The 17288-nt window shown below is 42.7% G+C and overlaps 1 protein-coding gene across 3 annotated transcripts; it reads right to left on the bottom strand.

The window, feature by feature from the left end:
- Window positions 1–296: 296 nt before the first annotated feature.
- Window positions 297–11245, bottom strand: RAB9B (RAB9B, member RAS oncogene family). Of its 3 annotated transcripts, none has more exons than XM_089324564.1 (3): window positions 11117–11245; window positions 4879–4941; window positions 297–3762 (listed from the first exon to the last, which is right to left on the bottom strand). In XM_089324564.1, the coding sequence occupies exon 3, from the start codon at window positions 3718–3720 to the stop codon at window positions 3115–3117; it is 606 nt and encodes a 201-aa protein (XP_089180690.1). In that variant the 5' UTR covers window positions 3721–3762; window positions 4879–4941; window positions 11117–11245; the 3' UTR covers window positions 297–3114. The 3 variants fall into 3 exon arrangements, with proteins under 3 accessions (XP_089180690.1, XP_008271271.1, XP_008271272.1); XM_008273049.5 differs by lacking the exon at window positions 11117–11245 and adding an exon at window positions 10360–10583; XM_008273050.5 differs by lacking the exon at window positions 11117–11245 and adding an exon at window positions 10365–10575.
- Window positions 11246–17288: the final 6043 nt, after the last annotated feature.

Here is a 17288-nt window from a genome sequence, read left to right as displayed (position 1 = left end):
TAAATTGTCATGAAGAGTTATGATCCAATTTCCAGTCCCCAAACCCCACATCCATTAGAAAGAGGTATATAATAAAAGGAACTTCCTCACTTTAATCTTTTGGCTTTGCTTTCCAATCAGTACAGCAATATCTGTCTGATCACTAGACAGTGGTTGCTTGGAGTACCATGTGAAAAATGGTCCAGAAGCCACTCCCAGTGCGGCCTGAGAGGGTGACTTGTTTGTTAAGTATTATCTGTTGTGCTCACCAATTGCTCAAAAAGAGAAAAGGAGAAAGGAAACGCAAACATTGCATATTGGTTATTCAAAATGCACTTTTTATTCACTTGGACACAGATAATTTTTTACAGTTGAAAGAAAATATCTGATACACAATTTTGAGATTTTTTTTTTAGCAGCACCTGCAACAAGAGGATCGTGGAGTACCTCAGGATAAAGTAGAGATGGCTGAGGCAGGCACAAATTAACCTGAAATTCATCAATGCATTGAAGACGTATGGAATCTGAGGCCCCCTGAAAGTTAGCCTATACATGACAATCAACTAAATAAATATTCTGTGTGATGTTTTAATGGACCATTGAAAAACAGTGTGATTCTAATTAGAAATATATTTTTCCAAAAATCTAGGGCTCATTAAAAAAAACCTATTGAAAATATTGCACTGCACATTCTAGGGCATACAGTCCACTTCTAAACCTATATGCACAGTTCCTGGTACTCACAGATTTCAGCCTTTGGTGTTTTTCAATGTTACTCAAACTACACGTCAGCACGCACTGTGTTTGTCATTTAATGTTAAGTGCTTTTGTTAAGATATTGTGTAGTGATTTGGCAGAAAAAAATGGTATGGCTAAGAGGAAAGGGGCTTCAGTTCACTTGCCAATAAAATTAACACTTGTGTTGGATGGGCAGGATGCCTATGAATTGGATATCCATATTTATGTTTTACTCAAATGACTACATGCCACTCTAATAGAGACGAGTACTTTCGTGAGTTGGAGTTTTTTTGTGAAGGCCTGAGATCTACAGATACAAACTATTATAAGCAGAGTGCAAGTAGAAAGAGAAGGCCCCAGGTCTCATGCACTTAAAATAATTAGCATATAACAGTTCTGACGTACAGATTTTCATCCTAACATGATAGTAGCAAAATGATCATAGAACTTGGAAACCAGTGTGGCTGGCTATAGGCATAGGCAGGATAGGAACCGATACTTAAGAGCTGTGGGATCCCAGTTCTGGCATCAAAGTTAATTGGATAATGGGGTAAGGACTATATCTTAATTGGAAATATTGAAAATGACAGGGTTGAAATACTGTCCTACTCTTGTCTATGTGGTCAAAAAGTCCCAGAGCTCTTAAAGCACATAAGGTCCCACACGTAAGGCTGATTCCACATGTGGCTACAATGGAGAGTTCTAGGCTGTATTCCTGTAAAAGCTCCCACCCCTCCCTGGCCTAGGTCTCTTTCTGGGATAATTTCTGTCATTCACTACCTTGGGCCATTATTTTTATTACAGATTTTTTTTTAAAAAATACATATTACAAACTATGCAGGACAAACAGATCAACCAACAAGAACCTGACTACATGTTCATGACATAGTCTATAACTGGCAGTCATGATAATCAAAAATTGTCACAGCATTTTTAAAATTTTAAGATGGTTTCTTTAGGATGTTTATGTAAGGGAACATAAAGATTATTTAGAGCTTAAGAATTTCTCCTGCCACAGCGCAAAAGCAAAAGCAAAAGAGCTACGTAGCTGCTATTAAAGGCAGATCACAGAATGGTTTGAGAATTGTTACAGTCCCTCTCCATTGTCTTAGGTGTTATCTTCAGATAAATCTACCCATAACATGGCATCACAAAGTTTATAGATTCATAAAATTTAGAGATGAAAGGGATCTTAAAGCGATCTTATATTAAACAGATTGCCAGGACAGAAATTATTTTCATGGTCTTTTTATCAGATGGTCATCTACCAGATAGTTTCACTAGAAGGGAGCTCACTTATTAAGGCAGTCCATTCCACTGCTGGACAACTCTACTTATGAGAAATTTATTCTAACACAGGGTTACAATCTGCTCTTTTGACTCTTTCAATGTCCTAGTTTGGCCAGCTGAAACATACAATGCAACATACAGAAGTCAGGTCTTTCTTCTGTGATGAATATTTGTGCTAAAGAACCTTGTGAGAAAAGCCCACAGTCCTCTAGTCTTGTCAGAAACCTTCTCCATGAGTCCAGCCAAAGGATCATCTACATTATGAGCATAAAACACTGCACCCAAAGCCATATACTAAGCAGCATTGCTAAACTGATAAGAGGTTGTCAGAGAAGCAACATCTCTATGCAGCGAAAGTATAGACTTATGAAGTAAAAGACCAACCATTTATTTGGAGGGGTGATTGGCATATGTAAGCACAATCCACTCACTAGTATCCTATGACTTCAAACACAAGGAGTAAATCAATTTCCAGTGTCATTAGAGCATCTCTTAACTGAGATAGTATTTTTTAACAAGCCTCAGATGGAAGCAAACCGTACATAAGGATTTAAACAAGTAAAGGTACATCATTTGCTTTTTTGCATTCCTAATCATGATAACCTCTTAAAATTCAGAATCAAGAACATGGGTTTACTTTGCTATTTTTATAATGACACAACTCAGAGTCTCATATTTTTCCCTTTGGCAGAAATGTCAGAAACTGCTTGGCAAGAGTCTGATGGTGATATTTGTTAGTTGATTAATGAATTGCTTTAAGGGATAGCTGTAGCTCTTCAACTCCTTCATGCGGCTGGGTTCTAGGTTTAAACTGTGATTTCAAAAAAAAATATTTAAATTTCTCAGGACTAAAACTTTCTAAAATGTCCTGAGATACACAAGAAGGGGAAACAGCAGACATCACGCAAAATACACTTGGCTCGATAAAGCATTAAAAAAAATCACTCTACGACTTCAATTTGAAAGGCTCTGTTTCACAACCAGAACCTTGTATCTTACCTTCTTGTGTGTGTGTGTGTGTGTGTGTGTGCATCCTTAGAGGGGCCCAGTTATTCTTGCACTGCTGACTGACCAATCTGGGGCATGTTTTTAAAAGGCTCCCTACTTTTAACAGCATGAAGATCCTGCTTTGGAGCCACTGTTCAAATCAATGGTGTGACCTAACATGCAATGCTCCAGCTGTTCCTCTACAGCCAACACCTGCCTGACTGCTTCTTCAAAGGCCACTGTCACATTAGTATCATCTTTGGCACTCGTTTCTAGATAAGGGTAATCCCCGTTCTCCATACACCAAGCTTGTGCCTCCTCAGTAGTCACTTGCCTATCCTCTTTGTCTACTTTGTTACCCAGAACTACAAAGGGAAAGTGCTCAGGGTCCTTCACATCTGCATAGTAGATGAATTCTTTCTGCCAGTTTCCGAGGTTCTCGAAGCTCTGCCGGTCATCCACACTGAAGGTCAAGAGGCAGCAGTCTGCTCCCCTGTAGAAGGGTGTCCTAAGACTCTTGAAACGTTCCTGCCCCGCAGTGTCCCAGATCTGGAGGGTTACAAAGCGTCCATCTACCTCTAGATCTCGGTTTAAGAACTCTACCCCTATGGTGTGAAAAGCCTGGGAGTCAAATTTATTGGTTACATAACGGTTCATAAGTGAACTTTTCCCAACTCCACCATCACCCAGGAGAATGACCTTTAAGAGCAGGGATTTCCCACTCATTGTTATGGCACCAGACGGGGAGGAGTTTGTAACCAAGAGAACCTGAAAAGAAAAGGTAGGAGGGAAACCAGTTAAACCTGAAATTGAAACCAATTCCATAGCAAACTTCTCTGACTAACAAAGCCTTTTAATTTAACTTCTCTTGATTCAGTCTCATTAATTGATATAGTACAGCTGTAGGAATAACATTCTTTTTGCACGAAGAAGAAAATAGGTCTTGTTTTACTGCCGTTTCTTGCCTGTGTTAGGAAGATGGCTGAATGCCATGAGTAAATGGACTAGCAGATGGTCCTGTGATTTCGTCCAGTTCTGACCCTATTCTATGGGACAGAGCACAGAAGACGAATGCCACTGAAATGAGTGACTATATTAGCTTCCTCTTTGGCCAATTCTAAATAAGAGGCAAGTAGTGTGAAACTGGGGATTTGAACTCTGTTCTCAATAGACCCCAGAATTCTTAAGGAGAGAAGGTGCGTAAGCTGGGTACTTGATTCTGTCTGTAGAGGCCTGAGCCAGAATTAGACTGGGCCCCAGAATTTGGAAGAACGTAAAAAGGCAACTTTCTTCAAGCATTTATCCCATTATATTTGCACTGATAGGCACAACCTCATAAGTGCAGGGTTTTCCATGATATTTTCTACATGGAATAGTGCCACTTGGTGACAGTTGACTGATAACAATAACAGCTCTCATTAAAGGAGAACATCTTGACTAGCTTGTTAGTTTTTTAGTTTAGGTTCTAACTCTAAGAGCAACAAAAGACATCTGCTGTAAGATCTAAAGTGCTGAGAATTAGTACTCTTCTTTTTACCTCTGTAACATGTTTATACATGCATTTGAAAACAAAATCAGATGTTTACTGACCAACTAAATACCTTTTGCTATATTCTGTTAGGTATTTTCACACACGGTCCATTTTGGGAACTTATTAGCGATTATGTTAACCGGGTGATTTTTATGCAAGATATTCAAAGGGATAAAACCCAGTAAAAATCAGTAATTGAAGGAATACATGCAAAATCTGGAAGCAAGCATATTTGAAATGTACTACTAAAATTCTTTCAGAATGCATGTGCGCTATATATTTTTTGAAATATTCATTTTTAAGAGGTGAAATTTATATCTATAATTCATTTTGCGCCCCCATGAAATACTCACCTAGTTGGATTTTTGTCACAATATTTCTTTTTTCCTATCGTTTTATTCTTTCTGTTTAAGGTTCTAAAAAACAGAATGGCAAATATTATCTTTTAGAATCTATAATGAAAGAAAGTTAAGGCTATATATAAAAATGCATTCATGTCAGGAAAGAAAACCCAGAGTAGCCTCAAGTTACCTGCAGAGGATGCTTTCCACAAATACACCTCAGTTCCAAATGCTATGCAAGTTTAACGTGAGCAAAGTAATTTTATTGCAAGGACTTTAACTTGTCCTAATTTGAGGGTGCTCTATAGGATTCTTTCTTAGCTTTATATTGTCTCCCTATTGAATCTTCCACTCCAAGTAAAAGTACATCAAATAAAGTATAGGGTATTCACAGTAGATGATATTCAGGAAAGGGGAAGCACAGAGGAATCAAAGATACATTGAACTCTTAAGACAGAGATGAAACTCCTTCCTTTTATACTTATCAACATGCCCATCTCCAAGAAATTATTAGCACATGTGCCCATCTTCCCTTGATGTTCTCTCTGAAATTGTTGATTCCACATGATGAAAAGAAGAACAAATTATATTTGTGGGCTTCTTATTTACATTATATTCTCTTGGCTAATTATTTTGTTCATTAATTTACACCAGCTGACTTGAACACAGCTTTTAGTATTTGGCTGGCCTTAAACACTTCTTCATTTAATATCATAGTTAATTATGGCAAGAAACTTATCTAAGCAGCATAAAAAGTACTAATCTAAAAAGTTCCTAGATCTATTGAATACTATTTCTTATTGAAGAATAAAGAGTCCTTAAAAATTAATTTTCTGCTGCTTAATAATCTCACATCATTTTTTCAAATATAGGTAAAGTACATAATAAGGGATTCATGAAATATCCAAATCAGTAATTAGGAATTTATTTTATTTGAAAGGTAGATTTAAAGAGAGACAGAGATAGAGAGGTCAGTCTTCCATCCACCTGTTCACCTCCCAAAAGGCTGCAACAACCAGGACTGGGCCAGGCCGAAGCTAGGAGCCAGCAGCTTCCTCTGGGTCCTCCACATGGGTTTTAGGGGTCCAAGGACTTGGGCCATGTTCCACTACTCCCCTAGGTGCACTAGCATGGAGCCAGATCAGAAGTAGAAGAACAGCCAGGATTCTAACTGGTGCCCATATGGAATGCTGGGGCCACAAGTGATAGTTTTACCCACTATGCCACAAAGCTAGCCCCAGTAATTGTGAATTTAAATACTATCTCCTAAATTGATAGCTTTGTCCCTTTTGATCTATGTCTACTGTACAGAATTCTCAAGTTTCCTACAATTACTAATTTTTGTCCTCTTTATTTTCCTGCTCTCAAGTTGCTATCTTTCGAGCCAGCTCAAGTAACATGCATTTCTTTAAGTGGAATGAAACGGCATCAGCACATTTCTTTATTATTTATACTAGTCTGTAGGATGATTTTATAGGGCAGAACTCTTGAACTCTCATTTCTCAAAGTATCAGAAGGAAGTATCAGGGTGATGTCATTTAGTACATATTTAAATTTAAATTTACAAACTTGAGCACAACGCTGATGGCTAGTATTAAGTGTCCATGCCAAATGAGCTTCCTTAAGTTCCTAGTGAACAGGTGCTCATATCATTAAATGACTCACTAACACTACTTTCCTGGGCTGTGAATAAACTCAATAGATGGGTCAAGGACTGAGTGAATATAGAAACCAAATGCTCAGCCCCAAGAATAATGATGAAGTATTATTAACCATCTGAGATAATGCTGCAGTTGCTTGTACATTACCTATTTGGTCACGTGTGCACATATCTTCTGGGTACACAGACACTATGCCAGGGAAATAGGAGGAAAAGCAGTGTGGCTCAGTGCCAAGAGCACTGGGCTGGCAGCAATCAGGACACTAGGATCTTCATCATTGCTACAACATTCATTTATTCTATGAACTTAGGCAAGTATTTTAATCTTTCTCTGCTTCAGTATCTTCCTATATAAAAATAGAGTTGATAATACCTGCCCTACTTAACTCACAGGATGTGCAGGAGAATTAATAACTTATGAAGTTTGCAAAGATTTGTAAGCATTTCTTGAAAATTCTGGTGTGAAATTTTTGTTCCTTCAGCTGATATACCTCCTTTCATTTTGTGACAGGGGCCTTGGGACTCTGTGTTGACCCTTCTCTGAAAGGACCTGTCCGTGGGGGGATAACAATTTTTCCTTTTCTTTTTCTTCCATACCCAAGAACACCTTGTTTCCCAACATTCTCGACCATCTGCAATATGGCACACAATCTCAACACTGGAGGACCCTTTAAAGGTGTTCTGGTCCAATCGTGTTATTGATTTTTGAGAAAACACTTGATTGCCTTTTGTGTGCTATATCTTTACTAAGGTGACTTTCCACTCTCCTCTGAGTCTCCAACTCCCATTTGTTTGCTAGAAGTAGAAATTAATGCACTTTAGGCTTGTCTCCTTGCCTTTAGCCACTAAATCCTGGCTATTTTTCCTTGAAATGTGCTTTTTCCCCCTAGTCCTCTCCTATCATTCTCATTTTGGTCTCCTCACATCTAATCTATTTGGAAAGCTTCCTGGCTCTTCTCTTCCCGCTTCTGGTTTCTCTCTACCCAATCTATTTTGCTTCATCATTTGAACGCACACTGGGTGTAGATACTCTCGGAAATGCATAAATGTTTAAGGCAAGGCCTTGCCCTCAGTAAGTTTACAAATTCACATATAAGCTTAAGGTCTCATGGTTTCCAGTCTAAATCTTATCATCAAACTGCAGCATTTTGCTAAAAATTCTTTTTTCTAAGTGTATCTTTCCTTCACAACCAATTTTAAATCCTGGATAGTAAAGGCCCTGTTTGCAGACGTCATTGAAACCCTTGCAGCACACAGCACCAGGATCCTCCATAGAGATAATCAATACATATTTGCTGTATGAATTAACTGATTAGGTAGGAGCCGAGAATTAATGCTTCTGAATTGATGCCAAAATACAACAGATCCAAAGTCTATGAAATTTCCAAATACTATTATCCAATAAGGTAACAAAAGCATAGATATTATGAATTTATCTGGCTCAGTTTCCAGATGGACTTAACAGGAATTCCACCTGTTGAAAGTCAGTAGAAATGCTCCCATTTCCCTCTTCCTCTCCTCAGCTTTTAAAACTAAATATATGGCTGGCGCTGCGGCTCAATAGGCGCCGGCACACCAGGTTCTAGCCCTGGTTGGGGCACCGGATTCTTTCCCGGTTGCCCCTCTTCCAGGCCAGCTCTCTGCTGTGGCCCGGGAAGGCAGTGGAGGATGGCCCAAGTGCTTGTGCCCTGCACCCCATGGGAGACCAGGAGAAGCACCTGGCTCCTGACATCGGATCAGCACGGTGCACCGGCCGCAGCACGCCAGCCATGGCGGCCATTGGAGGGTGAACCAATGGCAAAAGGAAGACCTTTCTCTCTGTCTCTCTCTCTATCCACTCTGCCTGTCAAAAAAAAAAAAAAACACTAAATATATATGTTTTTAATTCATACCAAAAACAAGAGCAGAATAATGACGTCTGCTTCATGTTTTTAGTGGGTTCTGGCATCCCCAATATCATTCCTCATTGTTTGAAAGCAGGGTGATGTACTTTAGTACATATTTAAATTTAAAAGGGCTAGCACAATAGAAAAGCAAATGAAACAATTTTTCCTTCCCCAGAATATCCAACATTTATTCCAAACCTTAAAAGAAGATAGCATTAAGCAGGTAAAACAGTTATTTAATAACTCTGAATTTTAACCGAAAAGCCACATTCCTTAAATATCCTTTATGCGTCCCACACCAGGTTAGGGTTTGAACTAATTTTTTTTGTTTTGTTTTGTTTTGACTCCATTCACAAGAGGATCCAACTTTAACTGATTCAAACATCTAAGAGATACAATTCTTCTTTCTTACCACCTCCAGATTAACAAGCACTCTTGGAGGATAGTTTAGTCACACTCCCCACCCCCAACCCCTGCCAGTAGTGGTCTCAATCTTGGACAATAAGGTGAATTAGGAATCTACATAACCAATATTCCCCAGCTCTTTGTTCTTCAACACACTTGAAACCTTTGGAATCTGCTGTGTCTGCACCCACACAAGCTTATTAAAATTATTGTATTTAGTTGTGGATGTTTGGAGGTGGGTGTGGAGGTGGGCGGAGGAGGCAGTACAAAGAAGAGAAGGAGGTTGAACTTTGAAAATAGTACATTTTAGTGCAATAATGGAGAGAAGAGAGGCAGAAAAGCAAATTGGCAACGTCAGTTCGGTTGCCATGGGGTGGAAAGATGTTCACAATCAGTAGTGCAGATTGTCTGGGAGCAACTCTTCAGAGGAAATATACCGTGGGGCTGGATGAGGGGAGAGCAACCGGGGAGGGCTAGGCAGTGGATAAGCGGTCCTGGTGGAAGTCTAGAGGGGAGGAGCCAGGGTTGGAGCTGTGGGGAAAGCCCATCTTGGGATGACACACAGGTTGGGGCTACTCCACTCACTGTTGAATCTTAGCACAATATTTGGAAACACTGGATTGGAGAACTGAGCATGGCTTTCTTTAATCTTATGTAACAACCAACACAAATAAGAAATGATTGGCTCTTTGAAACCCTCCAACTTCAATGGTGTAGGTTGTTTCCAATACAACCTGATGCTCAGTGGTGGTGGTAGTGGTGGTGGTGGTAGTGCGTGTTCCAGCGCTAGGAAGCCCTCAGACGCAGTGGACTCCTTTTGCGGAGTTACCAAGTAATCAGCTACATCCACGCTGAGTCCAAACGCCACAGCTGTCACGCCACTAAAATGCTATTCCCACATTCACGCCCACATTTATAATCCTATATACAACTGGAAGCGTCCAATGTGGAACTTTACTCCTCAAAACGAAAGCTCTGGGGCTATGAGTCCAAAAGCACACTAGATACCAATTTGGCACTGTCCCCAGGCCACTTCTTCCTGAGTAGACAGCCTGGAGACAAATAGATAGGTAAGGTTTGGACGGCATTAAGCGAGAGGAGCACAGGGAAAAGCAGCTTCCAACAGAGGCCAGGAATGCTGGCATCTCTATGACAGGGGTCCTGTTAGCCTTGGGGACTCAGAAAGTGAGGTGCGACGCACAGTCCCAACTACCTCAGAGCTAGGTTCTCTCACCTCACCCCTACCTCTTAGAGCGAGTCAGCTGTGGCGCATGCGCAGTGAGCCACACCCGCTCCCCACGGAGCCCTGCGCCTCTCTGCCCGGCTTTGGCAGCCGCTCGGGATTACTCAGCAACGCCCCCCTCCACCGTCACGTACCCCCACCTCCGACCCCGGCAGCGCCTAGGCCCCCTTCCCGAGGTGCGAGTGGTCCCGGGAATCACCTAGCCCTCGCTCTCTCCCTCTCTCCTCAGGCCTCCCACCTCCTGGCCTCCCGGGTCCGCCAGCTCCTCCTAGCCCCTCTTCCTGCCCACACGCTGGTACCTTACTCAACACAATGGGAAGGAGACAGAAGAGGGCCGCGGGGTGCCAGGCAGGTCGGGGCTGCGTGCCGGGAGTCAGGCTCCTCAGCGACACCGTCACCGCTTCTGCTGCCGCCTCGTCCTCAATGGGGCAGCAAGTGCTGCTTGGACCTCGGTGGCCTGACAGCTGCCGCTCGCGCCCGCTGCTGCCGCCGCGCAGCGTCTCGCGCCCGCGCCCGCCAGGGGAGGGGGCGGGGCCCGCACCGCCTCCTTGTGCCCCTTTCTTGGCGCTGGGGACCCGTTGTGGCCGCCTCCCGCCCTCGCTTGTGCAGAGCGTTCCCTGGCTCGCTCGCTCTTTTTTCATGCTCACTGGCCAACCCCGCCCTTCCCTGTCCCTTTTCCCCTCCCCTACCAGATTAGTAGGTACAGTGACAATGGACCATCAAATATTGTTCTCCCACGTAGCTGTTCTGCAGCCTGGAGCCTAAGCCAGGGTTAGCCTCAGCCCCATTTCCTGCAATTACTTTCTCATCTGCTTCCAAATGCGTTCATTTTGCCGAGCGGATGGCGCTTACTCCCTGGTACACCCGATTTTTTGGGAAATACCCCAGGAAAAAACACGATCACGATGCTTAAAGAGGCCCTCTAGCTCGCTACGGCTCATGAAAGTCTCTGGCAATCCAGAGAGAAAAGTCTGCATCTACAGCTCAGGCATAGAGGACACACGGTCCTTTACCCTTATCAGTCACAGTTCTAAAGGCCCACGCAGACAGCATTACCTGAGGTTCCCGGAATTGTTGCCGGCAACGATTGTGTGGCCGGGAACAAATGTTCCAGTTCTGCCCAGCCGCCCAACTAGTCCCTCCTCATTTCCTGCAGCCCTCAGGTACCTCCAACTACGCTGTGATTTTTTTTTTCTTCTTCCTGGGATCAAAGAAAGACAAAACTCCCGAGGTCATTTAGCCTGAACTCTCTCTTTCAGGCAGATTCATTTCTGAAGCGTCCCCATTATCTGGAAATCTGTACTTGGGTGGCACTGCCCCTCACCATGTGCGACCTCGAGGCCCTCACACATGCCTTCCTTCCATCTAGGCCACTCTCCCTCTACTTTTTCACAAGGTAACTGCTTAATCAATCCCTGCAGTCCCCAGCTTAAACGTCACTTCTAAGAATAACCTTTCTGTACAACCCCAAAATAATCAGGGCCCTGACGCATTCTCCTGCAGCCTCCTGTAGCTTGCTAGAGTTTTACTTCCTAACTGGTACCCATTTATGATGTTATTTCAAATGTATAATCATTTGATTGACAGCCATCTTCTCTACCAAAACAATATTGCACCATGAGATCAAGGGCTGAGGTTGCTTAAGTTCACCACCATATCCCCAGAGCCTAGGACGATACTTGGTACACAGGATGTACTTAGACTGTATTTGTTGCAGGTGTATAAATGCTGTATCATCAATGATCATTACTTTTAAATAAAATGAATTGATCTAACTAAATCCCTTCAGCTCCTATTTCAGCCATCCTTGCTTCCCAAACACTCTAAAATATTTTTCCAAGGGAGAAGAGCTGTACACGATCCTTGAAACCACTTGCACATTCTAATCTGTAAAAAAATAAAACCTTTGAGCACAGGCCACAGTATATGTAGATTATATACATGTACTATTGTGAATACATATTTTACACATTACTTTGTATATATGTTGCATTAAAATATGCCAACATACGATTTTAAAAAGAATGAGAAAAAATATTGCTGTTTTAATGTTTGTTTTGTGAACTGTTCTAAATAAAAGTCCTTCTCATTACGGTCTTCGATTTTTTTTTTTTTGACAGGCAGAGTGGACAGTGAGAGAGAGAGAGACAGAGAGAAAGGTCTTCCTTTGCCATTGGTTCACCCTCCAATGGCCGCCACAGCCGGCGCCCTGCGGCCGGCGCACCGCGCTGATCCGATGGCAGGAGCCAGGTACTTATCCTGGTCTCCCATGGGGTGCAGGGCCCAAGCACTTGGGCCATCCTCCACTGCACTCCTGGGCCACAGCAGAGAGCTGGCCTGGAAGGGGGGCAACCGGGACAGAATCCGGCGCCTCGACCGGGACTAGAACCTGGTGTGCCGGCGCTGCAAGGCGGAGGATTAGCCTAGTGAGCCGCGGTGCCGGTGGTCTTTGATTTTTAGAAGTAATAATCTAGGAGCCGGTCTGTGGCATAGTAGACTAAACCTTCACCTGCAGTGCAGGCATCACATATGGTCTCTTCTTCTGATCCAGCTCTCTGCTATGACCTGGGAAAGCAGTAGAAGATGGCCCAAGTCCTTGGGCCCCTGCACCCATAGGGGGACCCGGAAGAAGCTCCTGGCTCTTGGCTTCGGATTGGCTCAGTTCCAGCCGTTGAGGCCATTTGGAGGAATGAATCAACAGATGGAAGACCTTTCTCTCTGTCTCTCCCTGTCTCTGTCTATAACTCTACCTCTCAAATAAATAAGTAGAATCTTTAAAAAAGAAGTAATAATCTAGATTACTTTGTCTTCAAAGGTGCAGTTGTTCCAACAATTTAATCATCTCTGAGAATCCTCCAAAACTTCATGCATGTCTTTTAAGGGTGTTCAAGCATCTTAATTTCTAGGTTTGGGTATTTAGTTTTGTACTCAGGATCTCATAATTTCTAAAATCATCACACTTTTGGAGAATGATGGAACCCCTAAGGGGTAAGCAAGATCCTATGTTAGCCCAAAGATTCCTAATTGTAACTCCTTTAAAAAAAAAAAAAAGATTTATTTATTTGAAAGGTAGAGTCACAGAGAGGAGAGACAGAGAGGTCTTCCATCTGCTGGTTCACTCCCCAAATGACTGCAACTGCCAGGTCTGAGCCAGGCTGAACCCAGGAGCCAGGAGCTTCTTCCAGGTTTCCGATGTGGGTGGCAGGGGCCCAAGCACTTGAGGCATCTTCCATTGCTTTCCCAGGGGCATTAGCAGGGAGCTGGATTGGAGTCTCAGAGTAGCCAGAACTCGAATTAGCACTACAACATAGGATACTGGTATCATAAATGGATGTGGGTTAACCCACTGCACCACAACGCTGGCCCCTAGGGATTCTTTTAATATAAGATTTACGATTAGGAGTTGACACTGTGTTGTAGCGGGGTTAAGCTGCCACTTGTGACACTGGTATCCCATATGGGCCCCAGCTGCTCCACTTCCAATCCCTCCACCCCAACCCCTGCCTTTTAAATAAATAAATAAATAAATAATCTTTAAAAATATATAAGGACACTTGAAAAGTAAGTACCATCCAACTAGAATAGAAGCAGCATGACTGCCAGTAGTTATGAGGGAACAGCACAGAGTGGACAGCACAAAGATTCAAAGTAACAGCTGTGGATGGTTTTGTGCTCTTTATAGAGCACTATTCCAGTGATCCATCACTGAGATCTGTCAAACCATATCCTCCATGCATAATGAAATAATCTAAATCTATCTTTGAGTCACAGAAAAACACACACACACCAAAAATAGAATTGTGGTGTGTTCAATTGATGACAGTCAAATCAAGATTGTGTTTGGATACCAGAGATAAGGTTACCTTTGGAGGGTGACACCAACACACACACATACACACATACATACAAAATTCAACAATCAATGAACAAGATTATTATTTCCCAAAGTCCTCAATCCTAATCAGTTTGGAATACACTCACCAGGGCTTTAAGAAGACACAACTGGAATGTGATTTATTGAAAAGGAGAGTGTGCTTCAGAATTCACAAGATGCTATGTACAAAAAAGTTCCAGGGTGGGATTTCAAATAAATTCAGAAAACCTGTATGCTGTTTCCTTTCCTGAAGAGTTGCATTGTGTATCAGAACACTAAAGGCTATTAGGGACCCAGAGTAAAGAAACTTGGGTGTTATTAAAAATCAATCATTTCTCAAACTGTTCTAAAACATACCTATTGACAGGACACAATTGAGCAGCTGTTGTAATCAGTTGTACAAAGTTACAATGTAGTAACAGAAGGACATTGGTTTGCCCTGAGTATGGAGGCAATAGATATCATCTTGACATCTGTAGTGGATTCCTGGAGAGTTATTCTGTGGACCTGAATGGTGACGGCAGAGGCCTAACTAAGCCAGGGTGCTGTCCATGCTGTGATGACTACCTACAGTTGGTTCCCATGTAAAATAACCTTTCAAAACTAACCATGACCGGCCGGCGCCGCGGCTCACTAGGCTAATCCTCTGCCTTGCGGCGCCGGCACACCAGGTTCTAGTCCTGGTTGGGGCGCCGGATTCTGTCCCGGTTGCCCCTCTTCCAGGCCAGCTCTCTGCTGTGGCCCGGGAGTGCAGTGGAGGATAGCCCAAGTGCTTGGGCCCTGCACCCCATGGGAGACCAGGATAAGTACCTGGCTCCTGCCATCGGATCAGTGCGGTGTGCCAGCCGCGGCGGCCATTGGAAGGTGAACCAACGGCAAAGGAAGACCTTTCTCTCCGTCTCTCTCTCTCTCTCACTGTCCACTCTGCCTGTCAAAAAAAAAAAAAAAAAAAAAAACCTAACCATGACCGAGGAAATCTCAGCTGTGGGCCAGGGAATGTCTTCTGCTCCTTAAGAAGGAGTGAGCTTCATGTCTTAGTGGCGATGTAGGAAAAATGATTAGCAACCCATTGTTTGCCTCTCCCTGCATGTAGCTAACATGGAGTGTGGGAATATGGTGTACCTCCTTAATTGATAATCAAGTCTGTTACCTATTACCAGGTATTCCCCAATTTTGAATTAGGTATTTTTCAATTTTCATTCTGACAGCCACACATAAATCTGCATTGTTTTAAATCTGACTGAATGCATGTACTGACTTGAAAATCAAACTTGGGCTTATGGAACAGTCATCTCAGGCAAATGTTTGGTTGTTTCTGGGATTAAATCTTCAGTTTGACTTGCTGAATAAACTTCAACTTTGATTTTTTCCAACCAGAGTCTAGTTATTTCCATTAGAAATTAAAGAACGATTGCTTAGTAGTAACTTCTAAGAGCACATTGATGTGTTTGCCATCCTTGGCCTAGACTATTCATGCAGTAACTATACATTTTATATTTTCCACATAGTCTTAGTTCTAAGTGTTTTGCTACGTTATCTCCATAGTTACAATAATACTCATGAGACCATCTAATGGTTTCATCAGAAAATGTGACAGCCAGTGGTATACAAAAAGGAATTGGATAGTATGAGTTTGTTAATTATTTATGGGACAGGTATTTAGTGCAGCGTTTAAGATGTTGTGTGGGGGCCGGTGCCATGGCTCACTTGGTTAATCCTCTGCCTGCGGCGCTGGCATCCCATATGGGCGCCGGGTTCTGTCCCGGTTGCTCCTCTTCCAGTCCAGCTCTCTGCTGTGGCCCGGGAGGGCAGTGGAGGATGGCCCAAGTGCTTGGGCCCCTGCACCCGCACGAGAGACCAGGAGGAAGCACCTGGCCCCTGGCTTCGGATTGGCACAGTGCCGGCCGTGGCAGCCGTTTGGGGGGTGAACCAATGGAAGGAAGACCTTTCTCTCTGTCTCTCTCTCTCACTGTCTATAACTCTACCTGTCAAATAAAAAAAGAAGATGCTGTGTGGGTCATTTGAAACCCATGTTTTTGTGCCTGGATTGGAGTCCTGGTTCAACTTGTGATTCCAACTGTCTGCTAGCCTGAAGGCGGCAATAGTTGGATGCCTGATACCCATGAGGGAGACGCAGATTGGGTTCCAGGTTTTGGCCTGGCCAAACCTTGGATGTTGCAGGCATTTGAGGAGTGAACTGACAGATGTGGAGATCTTCTCTCTCTCTCTCTCTCTCTCTGCCTTCTAAACAATTAAATAAATGAAAAATTTGAAGAAGAGTTGGCTAATTATTTATATATTACTGTTAAAAAGCAAGTCATGGGGCCAGCGCTGTGGCGTAGTGGATTAAAGCCCTGGCCTGAAGTGCTGGCATCCCATGTCGGCACATGTTCAAGTCCCAGCTGCTCCACTTCCAATCCAGCTCTCTGTTATACCCCGGGAAAGCAGTAGAAGATGACCTAAGTCCTTGGGCCCCTGCACCCACGTTGGAGACCTGGAAGAAGCTCCTGACTCCTGGCTTCGGATTGGCACAGCTCTGGCTGTTGCAGCCATCTGGGGAGTGAACCACTGGATGGAAGACCTTTTTCTCTGTCTCTACTTCTCTCTGTAACTCTTTCAAATAAATCTTTTAAAAAAAGCAAGTCATAATTTCTGGTGTTATAATACTTTTAAAAATATATATATATATATATTTCAAAGATAGATTTACATAGGGAGAAGGAGAGATAGAGACAGGGAGAGAGAGGTCTTCTATCTGCTGGTAAACTCCTAGATGGCTGCAACAATCAAGGTGGGACTGAGATAAAGCCAGGAGCCAGGAGCTTTATTCAGATCTCCCAGGTGGATGCATGGGCTCAAATACTTGGACAATCTTCTGCTGCTTTCCCCAGGCTATTAGCAGGGAGCTGGATCAGAAGTAGGGCAGCTAAGACTTGAACTGGTGCCCGTGTGGGATGCTGACGTTGTAGGTGGTTACTTAATGTGCTATGCCACAACCCTGGCCCTTAATGATTAATGGACCCAGTCAATAATCATTAATGCCTTCTAACACTACAAAAAGAGTAATAATGAGATTTATATTCATCCTGATGTAAAATCAAAGTAGCACTTATAAAATGTTTTTGTCAAAAAATGGAATTTGAATCTGAACATGTCTGTAGATATAAATGCAAATTTTAAGGAAAATACAAGGACAAAAATGCTGGATAATACACAGGGATTTAATTAACAATATCTGGCCTGGGTTTATGGTGTAGACATGTGTATTTGTGGGGAAATCCTACAGAGAAATAGTGTGGTTTCTTCAACAAATAAATTATAAGAAATAATTCAAAAATGAAAGAAAAAAATTCA

This window comes from Oryctolagus cuniculus, chromosome X (assembly GCF_051225735.1).
Source record: "Oryctolagus cuniculus isolate XC-2025 breed Fujian yellow rabbit chromosome X, ASM5122573v1, whole genome shotgun sequence".
NCBI classification, from domain to species: Eukaryota; Metazoa; Chordata; class Mammalia; order Lagomorpha; family Leporidae; genus Oryctolagus; species Oryctolagus cuniculus.
The sequence above is the reverse complement of the archived record's forward strand: the minus strand, read 5'-3'. Positions and strand labels throughout refer to the sequence as shown.